A 25,947-nucleotide genomic window follows, 5' to 3' on the forward strand; every position below is an offset into this window, starting at 1 on the left:
TCTTGCAGGAGGCGGTTGTCTTGGGCTGGTACTTGTTTTTGAGCTTGTTTGATTTGGCACGGCACGAGTTCATGACGGGGGATTGTTTCTGCCTTTTTGTTGCGAGGATTCTGGCGTTGCGGTGGATCATATACCACATTGACGAGTCGTCCGCGTCACGTCACGTTTTGTCCCTTTTATCTTTCTCGCGGTATTCTCTTCTTCCTCCTTTTCGCTTCTCTCTTGCTTGGTGGGTGGTGACTGGCTAGGAAAATGCCACCAACTCTCGAACTGTCTTTCACAAGAGCCGACATAGCCATTGTCTTCGATTAAAGCGGCAATTCATGGGAAGATCCCTTTTTTATTTTTGGTACTCGGGCATCTACTTGGCTTGTGGCTTTTCTCCTTTGCTTTTGTCTGCTTTTCAACCTGTCTACCCGAAAGATGGGCAAAAGAGGGAGGAGGCAAGGGAGGAGGCGGAGGAGGCGGAAGGTGAGGATTAAGGAGAGGAGGCATCGCCGATTCGTAGTAAATTCTATGAGCAGGGCTTAGGTACCTACCAGGCCATTACAATTTCGTCTTATACCTGTGGCGACCAACAGAAGCCTTCGGCTAGCCTCTCACCCGTGCCATGGCTACTAGGAATCGGCCATTTGCCAGCCGCCAACGTGAACAGGGTTGTCGCTCAAAACCTCTACCTCAATGCTCTGACGACCCTGCTGACTCCCGAGCCGTTCCACAATGAGCCATAGTTTGTCTTGTCGAAGACGATCGGGCTCTAGGTCGAACTCGGGGGTCCTGATAGCCATCGTCAGTTCCCGGAATTCGCCGCCGCCTGACATGGCGAGTATCGACTCCTGCGGCCCTCGGCCGTAGACGAGGGAGACGCGAACGGCCGTGGTAGAAATGGGCTGGCTACTTCGTCCCGTCTGCAGCGGGCACCGCGCCACGACTTGGGCCCGAGACAATCGCGATACCGTGACCAACGCTCGCCTATTCTCCTCTCCTTCGCTGAAGATGAAGGCTGGCGCCAAAGTTCGTAAAAGGCCGGCTCTGTCGCTTAAAACGGGTTTGATTTGACATTCCACCTGAGACCCTACGCGCATGCCAAAGTCGGCAAGCTGCCCCGGCTCCCACGTCGAGCACACAATGGTGTACGTGCCCGGTTCCACCAGAGGGACTTGAACAAGAGCGTTGCCTCTCCGGTAGTCGCCAGAACTAGCCACAACATCCTTTACCCCGATCGACGTCACTCTTCTTCCGTGTGCCCATACCAGGTCGACGTGAATGGCTACCTCTCGGTCTCCTGATGAGAGAAGTATGGAGAGGGGTGTGGCTCGGGCAACAGAGATGCTGAACTGCGGATTTTGGGAGTAGGTGATGGACGACGCATTGCCTCCAGCAGTTCTCCTGGTCCAAGCACTCGACAGCTCTTGATAGTGGCTCATGGCTTCCTCGGCTGGCTTGACTTCGAGTGGTGCCTTTGAGAAGAGAGTAAACGTACACGAGTATTGGTCCAGCGGGAGGTCTTGATGGGCCATGACAATGGTGTAGGGTGTGCCGTTGCGAAGTTTGAACTTGGCGAGCGTTTGTGGCGAGTCAACATATGGGCCTTGGTAGACAAAGCCCTCCCTCACCTGAACCTTTTTGCCTTCGCTCTCGAAGATGAATATGCTCGTGAAGCCGAGTTGTCTCGATACCGCAGCCAGGGAAGCTGATTTGTTCTTTGCAATCTCCAGTTCCTCATCCGCAAAGTGCCGACTCAGCAGAATCCATACGGTCTGTTCCGTATGTGATAGTACTGAGTATTGCGGGTTGTGGGCAAGAGAGGATGTCATGTTTTTGGTGGGCACGCGCCACGTGAAGTGGTGATCCTGCCTATGTGTGAATAGATCCGGATTCCAGTTGAGATACATGGATTCAAAGTTCTGCGCAACGTCTTCCACTGATATCCAGAAGGAACCGACGGGTCTGGTATGCTCGGAAGACCTTGGCTCGATCGAGAACAATGTGTCTGATAACGACACGGCGGCCGTTTGCTCAACGATTCCAGATGAACCAACGCCTTTCCAGACGAGGCCATCACACCACGGGTTTTTGACAAGTAAGCGACGGGCCCCGGGCGAGCTGTCGATCTCCAACACGGCATAGTCGTGCTCGCCAACAAGACCCAAGGCGTCTTCTTCCGATTGGGTCAAGCGACCGGTTCCTAGGGTCATGATCAGATTCCCAGCATGGTATGCCTCTTTGATGGAGTCCCATTCGCCCTCAACGTCTACATCTTCGCTACGTCTTGGCGTTAGTCCTCGCCGATTGTCGTCTCGCCCTGGACCGGGCTTCATCTACATACCTCTGTAAGAAGAGCTGTTCGGGAATCCACCCGGTGATTACCCATAAATCGGTGCCCGAATTGCTGCCAGGGAAGTCGTACCCTCCGCGTACCTTCAAATAAGCCTTTTCCAGCAAAGCTGGCCACAAGAGATTGGGGTTCTTGCGGTCGACAACGAACAAGGTGCGATTGTTTCGCGAGACAGGCAGCCGATCATCCACGACGACTTGTCTGAAGCAGCCATTAAAGTGCATGCGAAATATGTACTTGCCACTCTTGGAGATCATGGGCCGCCCCTTTTGGTGATTGTAGGGGTACATGATTGAGCCTAGAATCTGATCAGACTGGTAAGCAGGCGCGGTCAACGGCATTCTGCGTACCACTATTGACTGACTGATTGTTTGCTGCCTTGTAGAATCTTCATAGCGGCACATAGACTGGCTACAACCGAGCAGTCGGTCGTGACATCCTGTACGAGATCGCAGTCGCTTTCTGAGGCCATAAAGTCCTCGTCTACGGTATCCTCTCTCGCTTGGTCCACGGGCCGTTGCCAGGCCTCAAGAATGGATTCTTGCCTGGCCGACATTGTGTACTCTGCAGGGTCTCTAATTTATGAATGAGTTGGCTGACTGATTCGGCGGTTATGCAAACGTACGAGAAAACTTTCTGGCCCTGAGATAGGGAGAAATTGTCAACACCAGGCTCAGCCTGCCATGGCGGGAAAATGTTGCCATGCAGTCGAGATGAGCGCAGCAGGATGGTCCTCTCGTTGGATGGGACATGGCGCACATGGCAGCTAGGATTGGACGTAGAGGTGATGGTTGCAACTGTCGGCTGAGCCAAAGATGGGCTTGCGGTCTTGGGAGAAGACTTGAGCTTTTCGGCAAGAGAAATGAGTCCTGCGCACTTTCTCCTCAAGCGAGAGCGGTCGGTTGGTGAAATAGCTTCGTGTGCTGCCTTCATGTACAAGTCGGCCGCGGTAATGGCATGATTCAACGCTTCACGGTCTGTCGATCTGGCCACAAGGGCCTCCTCTCTCTGAAGGCCGAGGTCATTCTGGTCAGCTGAGGCGAATATTTGTGCTGCGTCGCGCCGTGACTTAGAAATTCACTCACAATGGCTTTGGCTTCCATGCTTCCAGCTAATAAGCAGCTAATTGAAACTGCATTTAGTCGTTAATGTGAAGTCAAGGCAAGAATACCGGTTGCGCGACGGGAATTGATTCAGGGAAACTAGCTTCATGTACAAAGAGGCGGAAGCAGGACCTACTGTTGTCGCATGTCGAGGTCACGAGTAAGGTAGGTAGGTATTCGATGCGATGAGACCCGACACGGCGGGAAACGAGGCGAGATTCGAGAAAAGCGAGTGGAGCGATGACAGGTCGAGTAGAATGGCTTGCCTTTGTTGGTCGTGCCTCTTTAAACAGCCTCTGGCTCACTCCCTGATCACCGCAACTTCTGACACACACACACACTCTCTCTCTCTTTCTCTCTCTCTTCAATATTGACTCTGATTCCAGACCCAATTTTGTGTCGTTGTTATCATGGGCGCGGGCGATTGTGGTTAAGAATGGGCGCGGGGAAGCAGTCGCAGTCTTAGCGTGAAATGCATTCGTCGTGGGGTAAGACGAAAGAGAGCGGGCACCAGATTGAGGCTGTGCAAAGCAAAACCCAAAAACGGTCCAGAGTCGGTCGGCCAAGGGCCGGCCAAGGGCCGGCCAAGGGCCGGCCAACTTGAAATGTTGAGACGGACCCTGGGTAATTGCTCTCGAGACCAAGCCTGCAAGAAGCAAGACAGCCAGACTTTGTCGACGAGATCGGAGCGCAAGAGCGCAGAATCGCATGAGAGAACAGTTCAGTTCACACATCAAGCGTACCTAGTTAACTATGTTGGCAGGTATGCTGTGTTGAACCAAGCCAGGCGCCAGAGCGAGCGGAGCAAACGCCGGGGAAAGAATCAGAGGTGTCGATATCAAAGCTTTAGAATGAGTTGGGAGTGTAAGGCAGATATACCTAGATCTGGGGAGCACAGAAGGTAGTGCTCATTCATCTGTTTGCTGATGACAACAGGGCTGGACATTCTTACATAGCATTTATCAGAGTGGAATGTACAGATAGATAGATGCCGTAGAAACGCAGTATGAAGGTCCTTGGCTTGCTTGAACGATAGGTAAGGTGTGGTAAGGTAGGTGGACAGTGACCATATCTTACGTAAGGCACGTCCTGTACCCTGGGTGTTACTCGGAAACTGATCAGGACTTACACGAGCTTGCAACCTACATCATGGAGGCCGGCACCTTGGACATTGCGACACTGCACTGTTCCGTCGGTTATCGAGTTCACCTCGTCACTTTAACCCTTGGTGGGTTTCCCTTAGACGGATTCTGGCAGGAAGATGGGGGCTTCGTGTAGATAGAACATGGGCCAGGCTGGGTGCCCGCGGTGCCGTATCTTCGAGAGTGGACAGCCTTCCATACCTGGATGTGTCGGCCAAATGAAACGCTTGAAGACAGACAGGCTGTATCACCTCGGCACCGGGCCATCGCCAACCTGCCTCTCTTGTCATCCACCTCTTAACCGCTGGCCCTGTTTCCCCGGCTGCTCCGCTCTCGCATGGCCAATTTTAGCTACCTTAAGTCAAATGTCTCCGGCCACCAGTCTTCAAACCCAATTACACATTTGAATTGCGACTAACACGTTGGTACGGAACCGTTATGCTGCTTCGCAAACATTAGCTCCCCCGGGGCATTTTCTCACACAACCTTAGGTACCTTACTCCGTATGCTGCGCTGGTGCCATTGCGTGCTGTGACCAGACTCAAGGTCCTTACCTAAGTATCTTAACGGCACCTTGGTGTGCTTACCTTGATACCTGAAGGTAGCTTGTACGCAGTAGTGCGATGGTCTGTCGCTAAGAAATATTCTCTAAAGTACCTTGAGTTAGGTACTTTGTAGACATTGATTGTGCCGAAACCCCACCAGGTGACCTCACCGGTTAACCGAGCATATGGCGGCCCAGGCATCTAGCGTCATCTCCAAGGGCCGAGGTCGTCGACTCAAGTGCCAATCCCGGGACCCGCGCAGGTGCTGTGGCCGGCACGTCAGTCCCCATGGCCCATGGGCATGAAGCGGTCTTCTTAGTTTGGTTCATTCGTCCCGACCAGCGCTCAAGACCTCGAAATCATATATCTATTCATCGCCAATAACCACTTGGACCATTCTTCGCGCTCGCGGATTCTCCCAGTTGTCGCTGGTGCTCACTGCTTGTCCGCTGCTGCCTTCCGACCTGACTGACCACTTCCCTTCCCGCCCTTTGCCTCGGATCTTGATCGGTGCAGAACTCCAACCCCGACGCCGACGCCGATATCGTCACCGTTACCGACTTTGCGCGCGACGATTCCCTAGTTGTGGCCCGATTGTTCGATCAAACGCCTTACAGAGAACTCTGATCCGTGCTTCTGTTTATTGCTTCTTCAATCTGAACACGGCAACAGTACAATGGCTGCGCAGTCGAAATCGGCCTCCATCTCACCTTGGGGCAAGGCAGTTGCTGGCGCGTCCGGTGCTGTGCTTGCCAATGCTTTAGTCTACCCGCTTGACATGTGAGAGAAACGTTGCTGCCGCGATACCCACACCCTCACATTTTTGTCTTCCCTACCGCCTCAAATCCACTCTATACTGTTGTATTCTTTTATAGAGATCGCCTTGTGCTAACCTCTACTTGTTAAAGCGTCAAGACGCGCCTCCAGGTCCAAGTGAAGTCGCAATCCGGCGCAGTAGCGACTGATCCCTCCGAACCCATCGAACCCCATTATTCGTCTACCTGGGATGCCCTGAGCAAGATTGTCGCTGACGATGGCGTCAAGGGCCTTTACGCCGGCATGAGTGGCTCTCTCCTTGGCGTCGCCTCTACCAATTTTGCGTACTTTTACTGGTATTCTGTCGTGCGCGCCCTCTACCTGCGTTCTGCTAAAACTTCGGCACCCCCTTCGACACTCGTCGAGCTGAGTCTCGGAGCGATCGCCGGCGCTGTAGCCCAGCTTTGCACAATTCCCGTCGCCGTCATCACGACGAGGCAGCAAACCCAGCGCAAGACCGAGAGGAAAGGGTTTGTGGATACCGCACGGGAAGTTATCGATGGAGAGGACGGGCTGTTCGGGCTCTGGAGGGGTCTCAAGGCTAGCTTGGTGCTCGTGGTGAATCCTGCAATCACTTACGGAGCTTACGAGAGGCTGAAAGAAGTCATCTTCCCTGGCAAGAATAATCTCAAGCCCTGGGAGGCATTCCGTACGTTGTTGCATCCTCCTGGCCTGTAAGGGTTTGACTGAGCCGGGTTTGGCTGATTATGATATAGTTCTTGGTGCTGCCTCCAAGTCACTCGCAACGATTGCCACACAGCCTCTCATTGTAGCAAAGGTAGGTTTGCAGTCTAGGCCGCCACCCGAAAGGAAGGGCAAGCCTTTCGGCAGCTTCATCGAGGTCATGAACTTCATTTTGGAACGAGAGGGTGTGTCTGGTCTCTTCAAGGGCATGGGACCACAGATTCTCAAGGGCCTTCTTGTCCAAGGCATCCTTATGATGACAAAGGAGCGGTAAGCACGGTGCCATTCAATCTGAGATATGGTAAGGGTGCTAACTTAGGAATAGCATGGAGTTGTTATTTGTCCTCTTCTTCCGCTACCTCAGGACGTTGAGGTCGAAGCGGCTGCAGGCTTTTACGCGGAGTCCCGAAGTTCTTCGCAGCGCATCTGCCATCAAACCTCTTTAAAAGAATGGTAGCGACATGCATACATCTGCCTAAGCAGCCTCGTCAAGGAGCCAGTGACGGCGGGCCTTTCAACATCATGAATAGCGAAATGAGGTAATCGCTCATAGAGCGTAGACTGTAGACAGAGTCGCGGGCAAATTTGTGGACTAATCTGTATGGTAACGAGGATAGAACACGAGAGCAATGCGTGGGCACCACAAGAGGTTAGCGTGAGAGAGATGACAATCGACAACTCGAGGTAGCTAGGATAGAGTAAACCACGTTTTAGTTCCCCCGAATTTTGTTCTTACTATGTGTTTCTGCGTGTTTTGGAAATACCTAGATGAGGTACCTTGGGTTTTTCATGATGACAGCCCAAAGTGACATTAGAACATTCCAACTGATGAGAGGTAGGTATATGCCTAGGTAAGGTGAGCGATGCTCCATGCAGTCATATCGGCATTCTTGCAGTGACTTATCCGCACTGAATACCTACTGAACAGACCTGCCTTGCCCAATCATGAAATCTGAGGTGTAATGTAGTACGGATTGGAAAGTCTGACACACTGTGCTCCATTCACTCATGGAAGGACCTACCTCAGATGGTGGCGCCATGGCGCGACATGACCCAGCCACACCGTGGCTCAGCAAGTCCATTAGGGCACAGAATTTCGACCCACAACACCAAAGAGCCTAGCATGCACCAAACCACCCCACGGCCAGCCTCGATATCACAATACTCGAAATCCCCCCGACCGCATCACGAACTCCAGGCTTTAGTATTCAACGTTAGGGGCACCTTCCGACCGCAGCAATGGCCAGTATGTCACGACGATCTGTTTCTGCGAGCCTTGTTGCCCGCACCAGGAGAGCTTAGCTAATTTCTGAGCGCAGAGTCCAAGAACTCCTCGCAGCACAACCAGTCGCGCAAGGCGCACCGCAACGGGTACGATTTCAAACCTCCTTTCTAGCCCATGCCAAACGATTTCCGAGGTGTACTTTTACTGACGATTTCTCCCTTATCGTGTAGTATCAAGAAGCCCAAGACGTCGAGATACCCTTCCCTCAAGGGTACTGACCCCAAGTTCCGCCGCAACCATCGTCACGCTCTGCACGGCACCATGAAGGCCCTGGTACGAACTGCCCCAGATAACATACTACAAGGACATCGTTATTCCGACCTCCACCGCGACGCTTGCTGACAAGTTTTACAGAAGGAGCTGAAGGAGGGCAAGCGCGAGACGGCATAAACAGGAAATTGGACGCATGGTTATTGGTCTCTTCTACAGCACGGCTGCGACGCATTGGGGCATTAGGGAATTAAATGGAACTGGCAATTAGGTTGAGAGAGCCAGCAAACGAATCAACCACGGTTTAACCCTCTCGGAACCTCCAACAAGCTGCGAAAATTGGGCATGTGCTGCTTCGAGGTCCGCACGATGACGCCGGCAAGAGAGAAAGAAGACTCTGCTAGGGGCATGGCAACGGAGTTATAGATGCAGCGAGGCTCTACTATGTGTCCATCAGCCGTGCCCCGATGGGTGAACTATGATGTGCCATATCAGGCCAGGTCGAGGATTACTACCAAGTACCTTAGACGAAAACCCTACGCCAACCTTCAACACTCGCCCGACATTGAAAGTGGTTAATGAAAAGCGGTCGACCCAAATATCCACAGTCCCACGGTGGCTATGTGCCCCAGTGTGCGATCCAATGTGTTCGGGTAACAAGCCAGATACTTGCTTGAGATATTCAGGAACTTGCCTTGCTACGTTACGATACTCCCCCGCAAGTCCCGGATGGCAGGTAGCCCAGCAAGTTGTGAGATCGGATCGCGGGTCTACAACTTCAGTTTCGCTACCTTGACTGTGGTACTTTTGCCTGTACCAAGGTCATAGGCCATAAATGCTCAACATGGCTTGATTGCGTCCATGGTTGAGTTGCAAGTCAGTAAGTCAATACTCATGAAGCTATTGGACCCTTCACGGCAAAGGGAGGGGCGTCAATCGTCGCCGGGGGCAAAGTCGCATGCTGGCAACTTATCCAGGCAACTCAACAAAGAACTTCAAAGAATCATCGCCGGTCACCCTTTATCCTTCACTCAGTGAGGCGTTCCGACAACTCCATTCAACGACCTCATTATATACCTACGCATCAGTGTCTATCTGATGGATCGGATTCTTGCCACGCCGTTCCCTGTTCTCTTTTTTTTTATCTTAATTTTTTTTTTAAACATGTAGACACAGGCAAGTAAGGGGATTGATAAAAAGAGCGGGGGAGACATGATGCAAGACGCGTACCTCCCTGAAGTGTATCTAAACCTAAAGTTGAGAATACCCGCCAGTTGCGCCTTAATGACTGGGAGACATGGAAATAACGAGGTCCACAAGCTGCAACCTGGCTGTTCGTGAATAGGTATGCTTCCCGATGAGGATCATTGGTACATCCGCGACAAAGACGTGTGGATTTGTTCACTGTTCCCGGTGCGATTAAAGCTTCCCATGCCTCCTCCATTGCCTTCGAGGTCGGGTACCTAAGGTACTCCTTGCGATCTATCTGAGGCAACGAAGTACCTGAGATACCTCCCAAAGAGATAGGTTTGATAGGCACCTAAGGCAACATACCTAGGCCCCTGCTGCATGCTTTACCTCAGGTGGTATGGTTGGATAAACTGCGGCCGACCAGTGACTAAGCAGCGGCCACGCCACGTTGCTGAACCCTTCTTTCCCTCCTCCCGCTCGCCAGCCGTGGTGCAGTGCAGTACATGAATGAGTACGTCTCCTGCAAATTCGAGAAGCGGATTTCGTTCCCCTTTTGTTCCCACCACCCCCTACATCTGGGTAATACTTTCAGACGACGCCAGCCTTGAACATCGTATTACCTACCTGCCTGGAAGCAGCATTTCTTGAATAATTCCTGCCCGCTTGCCAGAAGTGCATTACCTTTGTCACTGCTCTCCCACCACCCCTAAGCCCTTCCGGCTCCGTTGTCGCCGTCCACGCTCCTCGCTGCGGTAGAACACACAAAAAGCAGAACAAAGCACAACGCGACTCGCCTCAACTCCCATATCAGCAACTTCGGCTTGCGTCACTGGCCACTGTCCCTTTCGACCCTTCTCTCTCGTCATTCAACCAAAACCCAAAATTCTGGCCCGATAACCAGACCCTGCCATCCGCTGGGAGAGACATGTGTTAAGCAGCAATTCCTCCTTAGAACTAATCCCCGACTCCTTTGAGGTCAGCAGGTTTCTGCAGGAGCTTTGGGCAGCGAATACGTACCCTACGATTCACTACTTGCGCCGTCTGAGCTCTGCCGCAGCCAAAGACACGGAAGAAAAAAAAAGAACAGGCCGTTCGGGGCTATTGTCTTCACTTGAACGAACCAAGTCAACAAGTCCCTTGGGATCTCTTGACAAGCGACCGTGATCGCTAACGTGGATTTGCACCGTTTCCTGCTGTAGCTTCTGTCCGTCTCTTCCACTCTTCATTCAAGTTACAGAGTCAGAGAGGCTAGGCTTGTTTGCTTGCTGATTCGATTGACGTTACCGTCATTCGAAATCTCGAAACAGCGCTGGTCCCTCCTTGCCCGGGCCGACCCCCCTTCCATTATCACACAAAGACACGACACCCTTCACTGGTCGTCGGCATCGTTTCATCTGCCACCTGCCAATTTTCTACCGTCTTCACGACATCAACTTCGCCGCCGTCACCAGCGCGATTCCTGCCTCGCTATCATTGCGCTGACTGTCGACAATGCTCAATATGTCTGGCAGCCACATTGCGGGAAACCGCAATAGCACCCCAGAGGCCAACACAAACCCGTCTCTTCGCCCCCCCTCCTCGAGAGTTATGGGAGCCAACAGCCACCTTCGAGCTTCTGCCGACATGGCTGCGCTCTCCAACGCATCTCCCTCAAGCCGGATCCGCCCGTCGTCTGACTTTTACGGCTCTCAGCAGGGTCAAGGCCATAGTAATTCCGAGACCGATCCCCAAGACAAGATCGCCCAACAGTGGATTGCCGATATCGATCAGTATGAGACGACTTTGGAAGAAATGGCCGCTGCTACCCTCGACCAGGACTTCAAGGACGAACTGAGTGCTATTGAGCAGTGGTTCAGGGTCCTCAGCGAGGCCGAGCGCACTGCTGCTCTGTACGCCTTGCTGCAGCAGACCACCCAAGTGCAGATTCGATTCTTCATTCAGGTTCTACAGCAAATGGGCAAGGGCCATCCCATGTCGGGCGTCTTGTCCCCGGCTAACTTCGACAAAGGTACGACTGATATTACACTTCTTGCCATCCTGCTGTACGTCAGCTAATGTGTCTATCCCAGATCCAATGTCGAACCGCCTGAGCGACGCCATGAACAAGCTGAATGTTGATTCGTCCAGAAACTCCCTCGCCCGCCCCACGAGCACTGCGACCGGCAAACGGCAATCGGGACTCGACCCTTCCACCATTAACGCAATGTTTCCTGACGCCGCCGCAGCCATTGCGACCGAGAAGGCCAAGTTCACCCAGCAGACGGGCAACCCTCCCTCGTCCAACCGGAACAGCGCTGTGGGTGATTCTCGTCAGTCTATGACTGCTCCAACAATCGCGGGTCCTGCCGACAACCACGACGGCAATGGCCAAAACCAGTGGACTGGAGGCGATCAGTCGGTTCAGGGATCTAAAGCCCCGGGCGGCCAACCCCCGATGGGTCAGTTTGTCCAGCCGCCCCCGTCGAGTGGTTTGAGATCTCCTCGCCCGCCCCAGATCTCGGGCAACCAGAACATTCAAAACACCACTTTGACGACCAATGACAAGCCGGCAGACCTTCCTCTCTTGTCCCCGTACAACCCGAGTGGTGGCAACTGGGCGTCGATGGTCAATACTCCGCTCGTGGCGAATTTCAACGCCAATACCAGCGGCACGCAGGCCGACATGGTCGCAAATGCCACCGCGATGAAACTAGCAGCTTTGTCGACCGTCAACAACCGTTTCGCTCTCGATGATGTTCGCAAGTATCGCCGTGCCCGATCCAACGATGCCCCAGGTGCTCCAGGCCAGCAGGGTCTGCCTCAGAATGCGCAGATTCCCAACACCAATGTGGTCATGATCAACGAGCATGGCCAGGTGCTTAGTCGCGATCAGATGATTGCTTTGCAGGCACAAAACATGGGGTTTGGCCAACATCGATCTCGGCCCAGCTCGCCTGGCATTGCAATGCAGCCTGGAGGCTTCGGGCCTATGGCTTTCGCTTCTCCGCAAAACAATGGCTTCCTCAGCGCCTATGATGGCGCCTCTCCTCTTCTCAACAATGGCATTCCTTCAGTCAATGTGGGCCAGTTGGGAGTAGGAAATCACGAAGGTTACCTTTCAGACCACTCCGATATGGTCCGTGGCCGATCTCCCCGAGGTCGTCGGGGTAGCTCAAAGCCACCTGAAGACCCAACAGACCCGACCCTTCTTCAGGATATTCCCAGCTGGCTTAGAAGCTTGCGGTTGCACAAGTACACCGAAAATCTCAAAGACATGAAGTGGCATGAATTAATTGAGCTCGACGACAAGGCTTTGGAAGATCGTGGAGTTAACGCTCTCGGAGCTAGGCGGAAGATGCTCAAGGTTTTCGAGCAAGTGAAGGGTAGGTACTAATCTGAGCTAGCTCTTCTGAGGCACCAGCGCTAACGCCATGTGAACAGAGGCCAAAAACGATGGCAAGATTGCTTGAAAAGGGATTTGACGGTTGATGCAAGGAAGATGTGTGCGGTTGTTGTTACCCCTTTTGCCACACCACGGACACAGAGACACATTTACGCATTCACGCGCCCACAGGTCCCACTGGCCTCTGTGTTGTTGGATAGACAACAAGCATAGTAAGGGGGTACGAGCATGAAATATTGCGAATGTGTATTCAGGTAGTGGCCTGGAGGGCAGGTAAACTTCTACCAAGGGTTAGTTTTCGCTCACTCTGTGCTTCTGTACATATATAAGAAGATAACACTACGTGTCCGGCTGCGCGCAAGGAAGCGCCTCCACATTTACAATACGTGGCTGATGATTGTTCGTGAGAGCCTCTTAACGGTTCGAAAAGTTAGTCGCGTTGAAAAAGAGCGATGATGTCTTGTGACGGCTGCTCGCGCCGGTTGTGCTCGAGTCGAATCTCCAATCGACATCTCCATACACCTGGATCTGCTGATCAGCAATTATGCCGCACGATCAGATCGATTTTGTGTGAAAAAGAGGTATCAACATACATTGGCAAGAGATTAAGTGTGCCATTGGTTTCGTAGGTAACATTATTCGCTAGTATTGCTACTCGCCAGAAGGGGCAAAAAAAGCTGTTAGGCGAGGACATGTCGAAATTACCTTACAGACAAAACTTGAGTGGGGAACCTTGGAAATGCAAAGGTGAGGTAATTGGGTAGGTAAGATGGTGCACGACCCGTTGCCTTTCTTTCTGCCTTTTCCCAGGTGCTTCATCAGCTTCATACTTAGCAGCTGCGACGACCTCTTCATTCAAATCCTTGCCATTTTGACGGTTATTGGGCACTTTGCGTTTCGGGCACACCAGGCTGTCCGAATTTTCCAGTCACAGCTTATTGCCAATGGCAAGGTGGCGTTTTCACTAGAACTGTTCAGCCTGTACTTTTCCATCTACATCATTCCTCAGTCAATCCGCCAATTTTGGCCTGCGCGATAAGACGATTCGAAGGGAATGGGTGTTTGCCGACAACACAAAACAGGTTGGTTTTTTCTCGCGGACTCATCTACTATCGGCAAAATAATGCCAAGGTAGGGCGTTCTGAGACTGATTTTGCCGGCACAGCTATTCCTGAATACTCTCGTCACTCGCAATTGTTGCCTCTTTCAAGCAGATAAGTTCCTTCGCACAGCGTATGGTTCCCAGCCCTTCCGACCTATCAAAATCGGATTGCTCCGTCTAGCTTAGCCACCATGAATTCATCATGGAAAGAAGCTGAGGCTGCGAACCTCGAAGACGATGCCCAAGTTGATGACGACGAGGAGGATCTTGTATCGGATGCCGATTCAGATGAAATGGAGCTCCGAGGCGATATCGCCAAGTACGAACAGTCCGTCCGAGAATTTCTCTCTTCGCATCACACTGCTGGGGTCAGCGCTGGCGCCGGCCTTGATGGCGATGACGGAGGATTGAGGAAGGCTCCGCCGATGTCGAGGAGCAAACATACTTCGCGCTCCATCCGAGGTCCCCGGAAAGCCGCTGAGCCCAGGGGCGACATCAAGCTTCGTCTTGCGGGAGTGAACCAGGCGTTTATGAGTGGGAATTATGCCCTCGCTCGGGATCTTGTATTCGAGATCATCAGAATCAACGCCGAAACTCATCAGGCATGGACTGTCCTAGCATCCATTTTTCGAGAAGAAGGCGCCAATGACCAGGCGTTGATGGCTATGGTCATTTCTGCTCATCTGAGGCCCAAAGACTTCGCAGTATGGATGGATTGCGCGTCCTTTGCCATGAGCCTTGCCGAAGGCGGTCAAGAAGGCGCTCTCAAGACCGCTCTCATGTGCTATTCATCTGCAATCAAGGCTCAACCAACGAGCCTTGAAGCTAGACTAGGTAGAGCCGAAGCCAGTCACCGCCAGGGCTTCTTCTCTCAGGCTATAACTGAGTTCACCTACGTCATTGAACGTCGCCCGCTGGACATAGATGTCGTTCGACGGTTGGCAGAAGCCTGCGCCGACTCTGGAGGCATGGAAGATGTCCAGAAGGCTGTCTCAGCTTACAAGACGTACTTCGCACATGCACGAAGTACAGAGCAGGAAGGAGGCGGGGAGCTATCATGGCATGACATAGGCATTTATGTGGAGCTCTTTGCCTGTGCTGGAGACTTCGGAAACGCTATTGCAGATCTCAAGTCGCTTTCACGCTGGCTGCTCGGACGACCAAACGACCAACAATGGGATGCCTGTTTCGATGACAGGGAGTGGGATCGTGATCATTCTCGCCGTGTTCAAATCCCCTCTTTCGACCCTTCTGCCTACAACATATATACCTATGGTATGGGATTACCTCTGGAATTCAGGGCTCGTCTTGCTCTATACCGGCTGAAAATCCGAGACGAGGAGGAATCAGATGTATGTATACTGCTGTCTTTCAGTGGCTCAAGATGCCTCAGCATTTACTGATAACCTGCTAGCTCCATCTACAGTGGTTAGATCCAACTGAATCTGCCACGGCTACCGCTATCGAGGACTTTCCCTACCTCGTTCGAGATATTGCAGATGAACTCTGCGCCGTCCAGCGCTACCAGGAGGCACTAGATTACTACGAACTGCTGCGGCATTCCGTTTACGGTCAAGACGCTACCTTGCTTCTTCAACTCGGCCGCTGCTACCTGAGGAAATCCGACAACGTTGCGGCAGAGGACTGCTTTCTTGTGGCTATCCAGGTCGACGAGACCAATATCGACGCTCGTTATGAACTAGCCACGATATACGAAAAGGCAAAGGAGGAAGAGGAAGCTTACATTCTGGTGACTGAAGCGATTGCCCTTCAGGGCATCAACGACGAAGGAGGCTTGGTAGGCGACGGCCGTGGAGATATGGGTGGCATTAGAGGTCACCGTTTATCAGGATCTCTAGCCTCCGGTTTGGCTGATGGCGTCAAGTCACGGCGCAGACGGGAATACAAGCGCCGACCTGCGAATAGCGGAATCGTTCGCCCAAGATATCGCCCGAAGCGCCTTGTAGCTCCCGATCAACGTATGCAAGAGGAACGAGCGCGGGCGGATGAGCTCACTAGGCGATACGAAGTTGTGCGCAGCCTAAAGAAGGAAATCCAAGCAGGCGATCACTCCCTAATACCAACATGGATGGCCGCTGCCGGCGATCTTGTGGGCGAGTTTAGATCCTTCAGGAAGTTCTATCCTTGGGACAAATACCTAAAGTTTCTTGGAGCTGCCAATGATGTTGTGTTCAGCGCTTCATCCCGAAACCAGCCTGGCCTTTCGGAATTGGCTGAAAGATTGTCCAAGAGTAAGCAGTTGATCGCCTCAAATCCGGCCTTTGCACTTATACTAAGTTTCTACAGATATGGCACCATCTCTGACAGAAGAGAGGAGGACAAACGTAATGTACGAGGACGACGGCTATAGAGGCATTCCTTTCGGCGAATGGCTCGAACTGTTCCTTGACTACGCCATAAGCCTTGCCCTGGACAACCGCGCCGATGAGGCCTATCAAGTTTGTGAAGCAGCTCGAGATTCTATCGTGTTCGTCAATTCCAAGGATTACATGTTCTTAATCCATGTTGCATGGGCGGGTACGATACCCTCCAGTCCTATTCGAGATACACTCACTGACTGACGGACTGATGAAACAGCATGTGCAATATATCTTTCCGACGAAGAGATGTGCGTAGCTGTCGCTAGATTCTTTATGAAGGTGCGACAGCTGGACTCGGATTCATACCGCATGTTCGCCGCATTGTGCAGACTGTGCCAGTCACCGGCGTCATGGTATAATTCAGGGCCTGCGCAAAAGTATATTCTACGCCAGATCAAGATCATCGACGCTTCTCACCTTGGTACGGCACAGACAGACAGGAGCTATGATGTCTCAGTTGGTGATCGTACGAGTACTGCTGAGGCGAAACAGCTCGATACTTGTTTACTGATGCTTTATGGGCATATTCTCTTTACTTCAACCAGCTACACCTTTGCACTGAGTGAGTCTCACCAACGACTGACCTTTTCCCAAAAGGACCTGGGCTGACTTGTGAACCCTCTTGCTAGATTACTTCCTCAGAGCACGAACTCTGGACCCACTGAACCCCATGATCAGTCTCAGCGTGGGACTTGGGTACATCCATCATGCTCTCAAGCGGCAGGCTGATAATCGTCAATATCTCATCATGCAAGGGTTCGCCTGCGTATTTGAATTCTGCCATTTTAAACTGTCTGGAACGCCGGAAGAGAAAAGGGAAGCTTTTTTTGGCGTGGCGAGAACGTTCCACATGCTCGGACTGCATCACTTGGCTCTGGAGTGGTATCGAAAAGTTATTAGCGCGGATGCTTCAGATGGTGTTGAGCCACGGGGAAATGCAAGCAGCCGAGATGTGATACTCAATGCGGCATACAATGAGTATGCGCTCTTAATTAGCAGTGGCAGTGTTGACGAGCTGGAGCAGTCTGTTCTGCCTCGGCTAGTCCTCTAGTTTACGACCTGGGATAGATGAATGGGTATTCGCGCGGTTGAAAACTGATCATTCAGATCCACATCGAAGTACATAGAGCACAAGCATATTTCTCAAGACTAAATGTTTGTGTTACTGCGCCGATTGACTTACGGTCCGGGCTCCATGAGAGAAAGAGTTAGGTTTCCAATGCGTAAGATGCCTCATGGCACTCAGCAGCATTACAAGTACCTGGTGCGGTGAGCTACCAACCATTCGATATCTACTCAAGGCAAGGTAGGCGGTCGATGTGACACTTATGGTCACAATGCGACAATGTGTAGGCCAGAAAGGGAAGGTGGAGGCTATTTTGCAGTTTGTGCTGGAAATCCTCGCACTAATCCATTCCAGGAGCCCTCTCCAATCACCCTCTTCTTCCCTACTGACCCACCTACATCACCCCGCCCTAGTCCCGATTAGTGTTGGAGGGGCATTCGACCTGAATTCTTTTTTTCTTTTTTTTTTTGGCGCGCCGGCGTCGCAACAGTAAATCGTTATTAGCTGCCCCTCGTTCAGGTCCCCCCCCTCCCCCTCCGACGGTGGAGGTGCAGCAAAGAAACTTTTCACGTCACTGAGTCGCCTGAAAAGTGAATCAGCGTCCATCCGTCCGTCATCACCAATGCTCCTATGCACGCATGAGAGAGACGACACATTCTAGTACTCTTTCTCTCTGTATCTTCGGCCCTTCTAACGTCTGGTGCTTATACCTGGACGTTTGATTACGCGCTCCACGTTGGTCACACCCCACTAGATCGATTCCTTGATTTCGTGTCTGTCTTGCTCGTTGTTCTTCTACCTCGAGGCTGACCAAATACTTCTCCAGGTCCCTCGGTGCTGCTTCTCGTTTTCAATTACGCCCCTCGCCATGACTTCGGCCGATAGTGTGCGCGTTTTGCTCATTGGCAACGGAGGCCGTGAGCATGCGCTTGCGTGGAAGCTCAGCCAGTCACCTCGTGTCGTCTCCATTCTTGCGGTTCCGGGCAATGGAGGTACCGCTACCTGTCCCAAGACCACCAACGTGGAGGATATCGCCGCCGACGACTATCCCGCCCTTGTCCAGCTCGCCAAGGCTCAATCTGTCAACCTAGTCGTCCCTGGCCCCGAGGCTCCTCTTGTCGACGGAGTTGAGGCTTACTTCCGTGCCGCCGGAATTCCATGCTTCGGTCCTTCCAAGGAAGCAGCACAGATGGAAGGAAGCAAGACGTTCTCAAAGGACTTCATGAAAGAGTACAATATTCCTACCGCCGCCTACGAGAATTTCTCCGACTACGGGAAAGCCGTCGCCTACATCGAACAAGTATCTCACAACGTCGTCATCAAAGCCACCGGTCTCGCTGCAGGCAAGGGCGTCATCATCCCCGCAACTAAGCAAGAGGCCAAGGAAGCCCTCAAGCAGATCATGGTGGACAAGGCCTTCGGATCTGCCGGTGACGAGGTCGTTATTGAAGAGTTCTTGACCGGCGACGAGTTGAGCATCCTTACCTTTAGCGACGGCACTCACACTCTCTCTCTTCCCCCCGCTCAAGACCACAAGAGGATCGGAGATGGTGACCAAGGCCCCAACACCGGAGGTATGGGTTGCTACGCTCCGACGACCATTGCTACCAAGGAGCTCATCCGTCGGATCGATGAGGATGTGATTCAGCCCACTATCACCGGAATGCGCAAGGCGGGTTATCCCTTCCGAGGCATTCTTTTCACCGGCCTCATGATCACCAGCCAAGGCCCCAAGGTGCTCGAGTACAATGTCAGATTCGGCGACCCCGAGACGCAGACTGTGCTCCCGCTGCTCTCTCCTGAAACGGATCTTGCCGAGATCATGATGGCTTGCACGGCTCACGAGGCCCGCCTTGACTGTGTCGATATCAAGATTGAGGACAAGTACAGTGCCACTGTAGTCGTTGCTGCAGGTGGCTACCCTGGTTCTTATGAAAAGGGAACGCCCATGGTGGTCAGCCAGTCGACATCGCCGAATATCACTGTCTTTCATGCAGGAACCAAGCTATCCCCACAGGGTCAACTGGAAACTTCAGGCGGCCGTGTCATTGCAGTCAACGCCACCGCCGACTCCCTGGAAGCCGCCGTAAAGAAGGCGTATGAGCAGGGTCTCACGCTCATCAATTTCGACAAGATGTACTACCGGAAAGACATTGCCCATCGCGCCTTCCGGTCGCAGCAGGGAAAGGAAGCTCTGACGTATGCTGGAGCCGGCGTAAGCGTAGACGCGGGCAATGAGTTTGTTGAGAGGATCAAGAAGGCGGTACGGGCCACCAAACAGCCGGGGGCTGATGCCGAGATTGGAGGTTTTGGTGGTGAGCTTGACTTGGCCAAGTGTGGTCTTCAGTTGAAGAACGGCGAGCTTCCCGTAATTGTCGGAGCTATTGACGGTGTCGGCACCAAGCTCATGATCGCTCAACAAATGGGAAAGCATGACACCGTGGGCATTGATTTGGTCGCCATGAATGTCAATGATCTTGTCGTCCAGGGCGCCAGGCCCCTAATGTTCTTGGACTACTACGGCTGCAGCAAATTGGAGATGAGCACGGCTGCTGCATTCGTCGAAGGTGTGGCAGCAGGCTGCATCGATGCCGGGTGTACACTTGTCGGCGGCGAGACTGCTGAAATGCCCGGTATGTACCAAAAGGATGATTACGATGCTGCAGGCTGCGCGGTCGGCGTCATGATCAACAGCCAAAGACTGCCGCGTCAAGACGACATGGCTGCGGGAGATGTGCTGCTGGGCCTGGCCTCAAGTGGCGTTCACTCCAACGGTTTTTCCTTGGTCCGCCGTATTCTGGAACGCGAAGGTCTGGCATACACCGATCCTGCTCCATGGGATGCTGGCAAGACGGTGGGCGAAAGCCTGCTGACACCCACCAAGATCTATGTCAAGAGCTTGCGTGGTGTCATTGAAAATCGCCTCGTCAAGGGCTTGGCTCATATCACCGGAGGTGGCTTGATTGACAACGTTCCTCGCATGTTGCCGGAGCATCTCGCTGCCGAGATCGACTTGACCAGCTGGGAAATGCCCGCTGTCTTCAAATGGCTGAAGACGGGCGGTAACGTCGAACCATACCAGATGGTTCGCACCTTCAATACTGGTGTGGGAATGGTGGCTGCGGTAGATGTGGCCAACGTTGATGCTACCGTGGCAGCTCTTGAAGCTGCCGGTGAGAAGGTTCTTAGATTGGGACAACTGGTCCAGAGGACCGGCAATGAGCCACACTGCAGAGTAACTAACCTGGACACTTGGGCATCGTAGTTATGAGAAAGAAAGAAAAAAGAAACGAGAAACGGCAAGGAAAATTGGGATGGGCGTTAAACAAAAGAGACAATTAAAATATACCACATGAAGGCGCGATAAAGCGGAATCAACACCAATAAGTCTACCCCTATTCGGGTGCTTGATGGATCTGTGCCACGTCCGTCGGCCGTTCGGGAGGCAACAAGCCCAACGAAGATGGCTACTATGGCACTCCAGCTATCACGGCATTTATTGCCTGACTTCAGGGTAATTGGATCGTCTCACCACAGTCATCTGGCTATTGTTGACCCCTCGTCGCTGCTGAAGATCAAGTGCCTCCCATCGCATATTTGGAGACGATCACAGCTTAAAGAAACAAACCAAGTCCCCAATCACAGGAAAACGTAACTTCTTGCTTGGTATGTATTCTGATATTTGGGTATTACGTGGAAAGTAAGGGCAGTCTGAATTTAATCGCCGCCAGGAGTTGAATCCATTTCGCCAACCACTCAGTACACTTCTGTGCGATCATGGGGCACTCACTTGGCCGCTGCCTTTGACCCAATCTCCTCCTCTCCAGCATCGCCTAAATCACGTTCGGCGCTGGTTATGTTCTCCTCGTGACTTCCTTCGAGTGCAGACAACACCAACCAAGTGGGAAAGACGCAGAGAACGGTGATACCAAAGTTGAGGCAGATACTAACAAAGTGGTTGGCGTTGCCCTCGGATTGCATACTTTATGGAGTCAGTATCCGAGAATCGTAAGTGGTGGTGTATAGAAATCCAACGAGGGAAGTATAGAGATGTAACTCACGCCCAGGCAATAGTTTGACCCAAAGCCTCAGTGCCTCTCAGAATACCAGTGTGGCGACTCAAGTCCGAAAGGTCTGTCGCGTACTGCCCGACGAGCCAGTATAGAAATTGTTGGAAGGCCTGTCCACCGAACTGCCAGAAGAAAACGAGAGCATAGCTCTTTCCAAATCCTCCCTGAAACCAGTCATAAGCAGGCGGCTCACTCGCGTTGTAGATCTCTTTCTGTAGCACAGTGGCCCAAATCCATGTACCCACAAGTATGAAGATAATGGAAGTAAAGGCAATGCGGCCACGGCTCTTGATATGGATCTTTTGATTGTCCAGCAGCGTGGCAATCATAAAGGAGCTAAAGATGCCCGCAAAGTTGGTAAAGAAACTTGAAAACGCTCTCGAGCGCACGGTGAAATATGTCGCGAGCCACGTGCTCATGAATCCGTTGTAGAAGTAACTTATGAAGAATGCCGGCAGAAGTAGCAAAATTCTACGGCTGACAAATAACTTCCCAACGGCTTTGAACTCCGCCCCCCATGTTGGAGCCCTCGGTGTGCTGATGACGGTTCCGTCTTTGCGCCAGACCTTATTAGCAGGGGATAGACACAGCGCGATGGGAAGGCCAAGGCACATAATAACAATAAAAACGATATAAGTCGATGACGAGACGGATCCCGTGGTCTTCCGGTTTGCATTGAGGCCCAGGTTAATGGCACCACCCACAATGGGACCTGCAGCCTTGGCCGTTTGCCAGACAGCGAGATAAAATGCTCGATCTCCAGGAGATGGATAGCCAATGATGATGGCGGCCTCGGCTGCCCAAAAGAATCCGGCAGATATGCCACAAAGGGCGCTGCCGAATAACATAAACCAGGTGTTGGCACTGACGTTATTCGTATACAAGCCGGCACCGTAGAGCGGGTAGCCTATAGCACCCAAAGCAAGCCCGTACGGAAGACCGATGCGATTGTTGATGGCGCCTGCAGCGACACACACGATTGCGAACAGGCCATATACTTCGTAGGGGAGTTAATGGATCAACCCAGTGAATAATACAAGGCTTGTTGGAGTGGAAGTCATACCAAGAGCATTGGCTGCGCTGACAGCATATGGCTCAGCAGCGCCGCCGGCACCAAGCCCGCCCAGGGCATCCCACATACCAGGGGCTGTGAAGGATACCCCACAAGCGACGACAATTTGGAAAGGTACTGATCGAAAAAAAGGCTTGGCCTTGGTGATGGGGCTCGGACTATGGCTCGAGGCCGAACCGGGTGTCGGAGCAGGGCCCGTTTGCGCCGGGTGCCGGCCCTGGGTGTGGGTGGTTCTGGACATGGTAGTGTGCGATATCGATCTGAACTCTATTAACCGCAAAGAAAGCTGCATAAAGACAAATTAGGAAAGAGACTCAAGCCAAACACTTCCACGTGGGATCTGAGCCTCCAAAGTCTTTTTATCAAGGCATGCTAGTGTAGACAGACATTTCTTTCCTACCATTATGTCTTATTGTGGGTTGATGGCGCAATCGGATTTATGAGTAAGAGAAATGTTGAAAATGGAGCATTCTCCATAAGTGTGCAAAAACGTAGTCACAGTTATTGAAGTATGAATATATATACCCCTCGGCCTATAGACCAGCCTAGTAAGTCAATTCCCTTGTATATATGCTTATAGATAGTACTTGTTTGTTTTTTGTTTTTACCTTTATATCACGGCACTGGGCATTAGGCCCCTGTGCGCCCGAGCCTTGGGTACCTAGCAGACCACTTATAAGTTACGTAATTATTTAACTACTAAACTTAAAAACCTAGCGCTTTAGATTTTATTTATTAATTTGCTTTTTTTTATATTAAGTTATATTTATTAAATAAATATAAAACTATTTTAATTTATTTTAAGTTCTTTTTTATAATATTACTTAATATAACTTATAAACTTATTCTTTAAAAAAGAAAATAAATATTTTTTAATTAATTAAACTTATTATATTAATTAACTATTTTTTAATAAAAAAATTTAGAAAATACTAAGTAATTATAAATTAAATATTTATATAACGTACTTATATAACAAGTTACTTATTATAATAAGTTACTTATTTATATTACGAAAAGGAACTCGAGGTAGGTCGAAACGCTACTATATTAACTTAATAAATATAACTTAATATAAAAAAAGGAAAAAAATAAACTAATAAATAGAATTTAGAGCGCTAAATTTTTTAAACTTAGCAATTTAATAATTATATAATTTATAAAGGGTCCGTTTAGTATTTAAAACTGCGAGTATATAAGGGCTTATTACTTAATATTATAATATTACCCCCCTCCTTATATAAAAAGTATTATTTATAGTACTTAATTATTTATTTAAATCTTTTATAATTATCTTTTTATAAATTACTAAAATCTAATTAATTATTTATTATTTTTTTTATCTTATTATTAACTAATAAAGCTTAGTATTTAACTTTTTTATAAATATTAATAAAATAAAAATTAATACTAGCATAGCTCTAATTTATTAAATATTAAATAATAAAACTATTATAGGCTAAGGCTTATTTTTTATAGGGTTTATTATAGCTCTTATAAAATATTAATAATTTAAGTACTATTATTAATATTTTTTTATATTATTATTATAAATAAAAAAAATACTAGCTTTACTAAGTATTTTTAATTATTATTATAGCCTAGGTATATTAATCTTTTACTATACTTTTCTAACTATTATTCTTTAAATCTTCTTTTTTAACTTAATTTTTTAATAGGGTACTAAATAGTATAATTTTATAATTATTAATAATTAAGGTTTATAAAAAAATAACAAAGATATTATAATCGTTTATATTAACTAAGTAATTATAATATAAGTTATAGATTTTATTATTAATAAACAACACTTTTTAATAATAAATATAGGGGCCTCTATTATATTAAAGGGCTTTAAAATAGTTAATTATATTTAATATTAGTAATAATAAATTAAAGTTTATCATAATAGCTATCGTTAATAATAAAAAATAAAAAAATTCTTTACTAATTCTAGGACTAATCAAATCGTTAATAAAATATATAATATTATAAAATAAAAAAATTAGTTTTTAAATAATAATTTTAAATTTGTTAATAATAGCTTTTCTTTAATAAAACTATAAAAAAAAGTTTAATAAGTTCTTTAAATATTTACTAATAAATTTATTATAATAAGGGTTATTATAATATTATTATTAGTTTATAATAAAACTAAGCTATTATTAACTACTACTTCTATCTATAATAAAAAGTTCTATAATAATTTTATAATTATAAAATATTATTTATAAAAAACTTATAGTACTATTAAAATATAATAAAAGCTTTTAGTATTATATTACGTTAAATTATTATTATACCCCTTTTAATTAGCTTAATATTATAACTTATTATATTATATTTATAATTTAACTATTTATAAAATCTTATACTTAGGCTCGTTAATATTATAATAAATTAGTAGTAGGGGTCTTAATATTATTTAAATAGGGGGTTTTTTATAGTTTTTTATAACTTATTTAAATAAAAAAACTAAGTAAGTTTTATTTTTTATAAATAGTTTTACGATTTATATATTACTTAAGCTAGTATTAATAATAAGCTAAGGGCCTACCTAAAGCTATTATAATTTTTTAATATTTTAAACTTTTTTAATAAAATACGTTTATAAATACCTTATTACTAATTTTTAAGTTATTAAATTATTAATAATAATTAGTATATTTTTAATATCTTACTTAAATAACCTTTATATTATTTTTAATAATTTCTTAAATTTTATAAATATTTTAAGCTATTTATTAAGCTTTAATATAATTAAGCTTCTTTTTAATTAAATTAAAGTGTTAGGTTTTAATAACTTAATTAAAAAAATAGTCGAGGTTAATAACTAAATTTAGTTTTATAAAATAATAACCTTATAGTTTTATTAAGTTAGGTTACGTAAATAAAATTTATTATAAATAATATATTACTTTAATTATTTTAATAATAATTAATTAAAAACTATAGTTATTAAAGGATATACTAATTTAAAATCTTTATTTAACTATTTATTTATAAATAATTTATTATTAATAACTATAATTTAATATTATAAAGCTTATATAGCTCTCCTTAAAAATTTAATATAAACTAAGGACTATAATTAAAAAATAATAGTTTTAAATAACTTAAAGATGAATAATATTTATTTATAAAATATTCTATTTATATTTTATATAATAATAGTTTTATAATAAAGTATTAAAATAGCTCTTTTATTTAATTTATTAATTATAATATATATTATATTATATCCCTTTTAATTAGAGGGTATTATTATAAAATTTATTAAAATATATTATTATAAGTAGTTAAGTATAAGTAAAGGCCTTAGCTCCTCTAGGGGCCTATTATAAAGTTTTTTAAAAAATAATAATAATTATATATAATAGTTTTTTAATATATTAATATATATCCGCTATAAGGCTAGGCTAATAATAATATTATTTATTTATTTTAATTATTTTATTATATTTTAAATATATAAAGAGCTTTTTATTTATAAACTTTATAAATAATTATAATATATAAATTATTCTTTTTAAGTATAACGAGCTTACTATTTATTATAA

The 25,947-nt window shown here is 48.0% G+C and overlaps 5 protein-coding genes across 5 annotated transcripts; 4 read left to right on the forward strand and 1 right to left on the reverse strand.

The window, feature by feature from the left end:
• Positions 1-617: 617 nt before the first annotated feature.
• On the reverse strand, positions 618-2,894 carry RIM13 (cysteine protease; the record flags this gene model as incomplete). The annotated part of the gene is made up of 3 exons (XM_065758415.1): positions 618-2,265; positions 2,330-2,643; positions 2,703-2,894. 3 exons carry the CDS (start codon positions 2,892-2,894, stop codon positions 618-620), a joined length of 2,154 nt encoding a protein of 717 aa, XP_065613170.1.
• A 2,910-nt stretch (positions 2,895-5,804) lies between these two features.
• Positions 5,805-6,622, forward strand: ANT1 (ADP/ATP carrier protein; the record flags this gene model as incomplete). The annotated part of the gene is made up of 2 exons (XM_053199181.2): positions 5,805-5,908; positions 6,037-6,622. The coding sequence occupies 2 exons, from the start codon at positions 5,805-5,807 to the stop codon at positions 6,620-6,622; spliced, it is 690 nt and encodes a 229-aa protein (XP_053043389.2).
• Positions 6,623-10,937: 4,315 nt separating this feature from the next.
• VTS1 (Flap-structured DNA-binding and RNA-binding protein) lies at positions 10,938-12,687 on the forward strand (the record flags this gene model as incomplete). Its single annotated transcript, XM_053199183.2, has 2 exons — positions 10,938-11,322; positions 11,384-12,687. The coding sequence occupies 2 exons, from the start codon at positions 10,938-10,940 to the stop codon at positions 12,685-12,687; spliced, it is 1,689 nt and encodes a 562-aa protein (XP_053043391.2).
• A 1,132-nt stretch (positions 12,688-13,819) lies between these two features.
• On the forward strand, positions 13,820-15,201 carry TFC4_1 (transcription factor TFIIIC subunit tfc4; the record flags this gene model as incomplete). The annotated part of the gene is made up of 2 exons (XM_065758416.1): positions 13,820-13,827; positions 13,980-15,201. 2 exons carry the CDS (start codon positions 13,820-13,822, stop codon positions 15,199-15,201), a joined length of 1,230 nt encoding a protein of 409 aa, XP_065613171.1.
• Positions 15,202-18,113: 2,912 nt separating this feature from the next.
• Positions 18,114-20,510, forward strand: TFC4_2 (transcription factor TFIIIC subunit tfc4; the record flags this gene model as incomplete). Its single annotated transcript, XM_053199185.2, has 1 exon — positions 18,114-20,510. The coding sequence occupies one exon, from the start codon at positions 18,114-18,116 to the stop codon at positions 20,508-20,510; it is 2,397 nt and encodes a 798-aa protein (XP_053043393.1).
• Between the last annotated feature and the right edge of the window lie 5,437 nt (positions 20,511-25,947).

The sequence above is a fragment of the Colletotrichum fioriniae genome, assembly GCF_027942845.1.
Source record: "Colletotrichum fioriniae strain IMI 355084 chromosome Unknown scaffold_10, whole genome shotgun sequence".
Taxonomy (NCBI): domain Eukaryota; kingdom Fungi; phylum Ascomycota; class Sordariomycetes; order Glomerellales; family Glomerellaceae; genus Colletotrichum; species Colletotrichum fioriniae.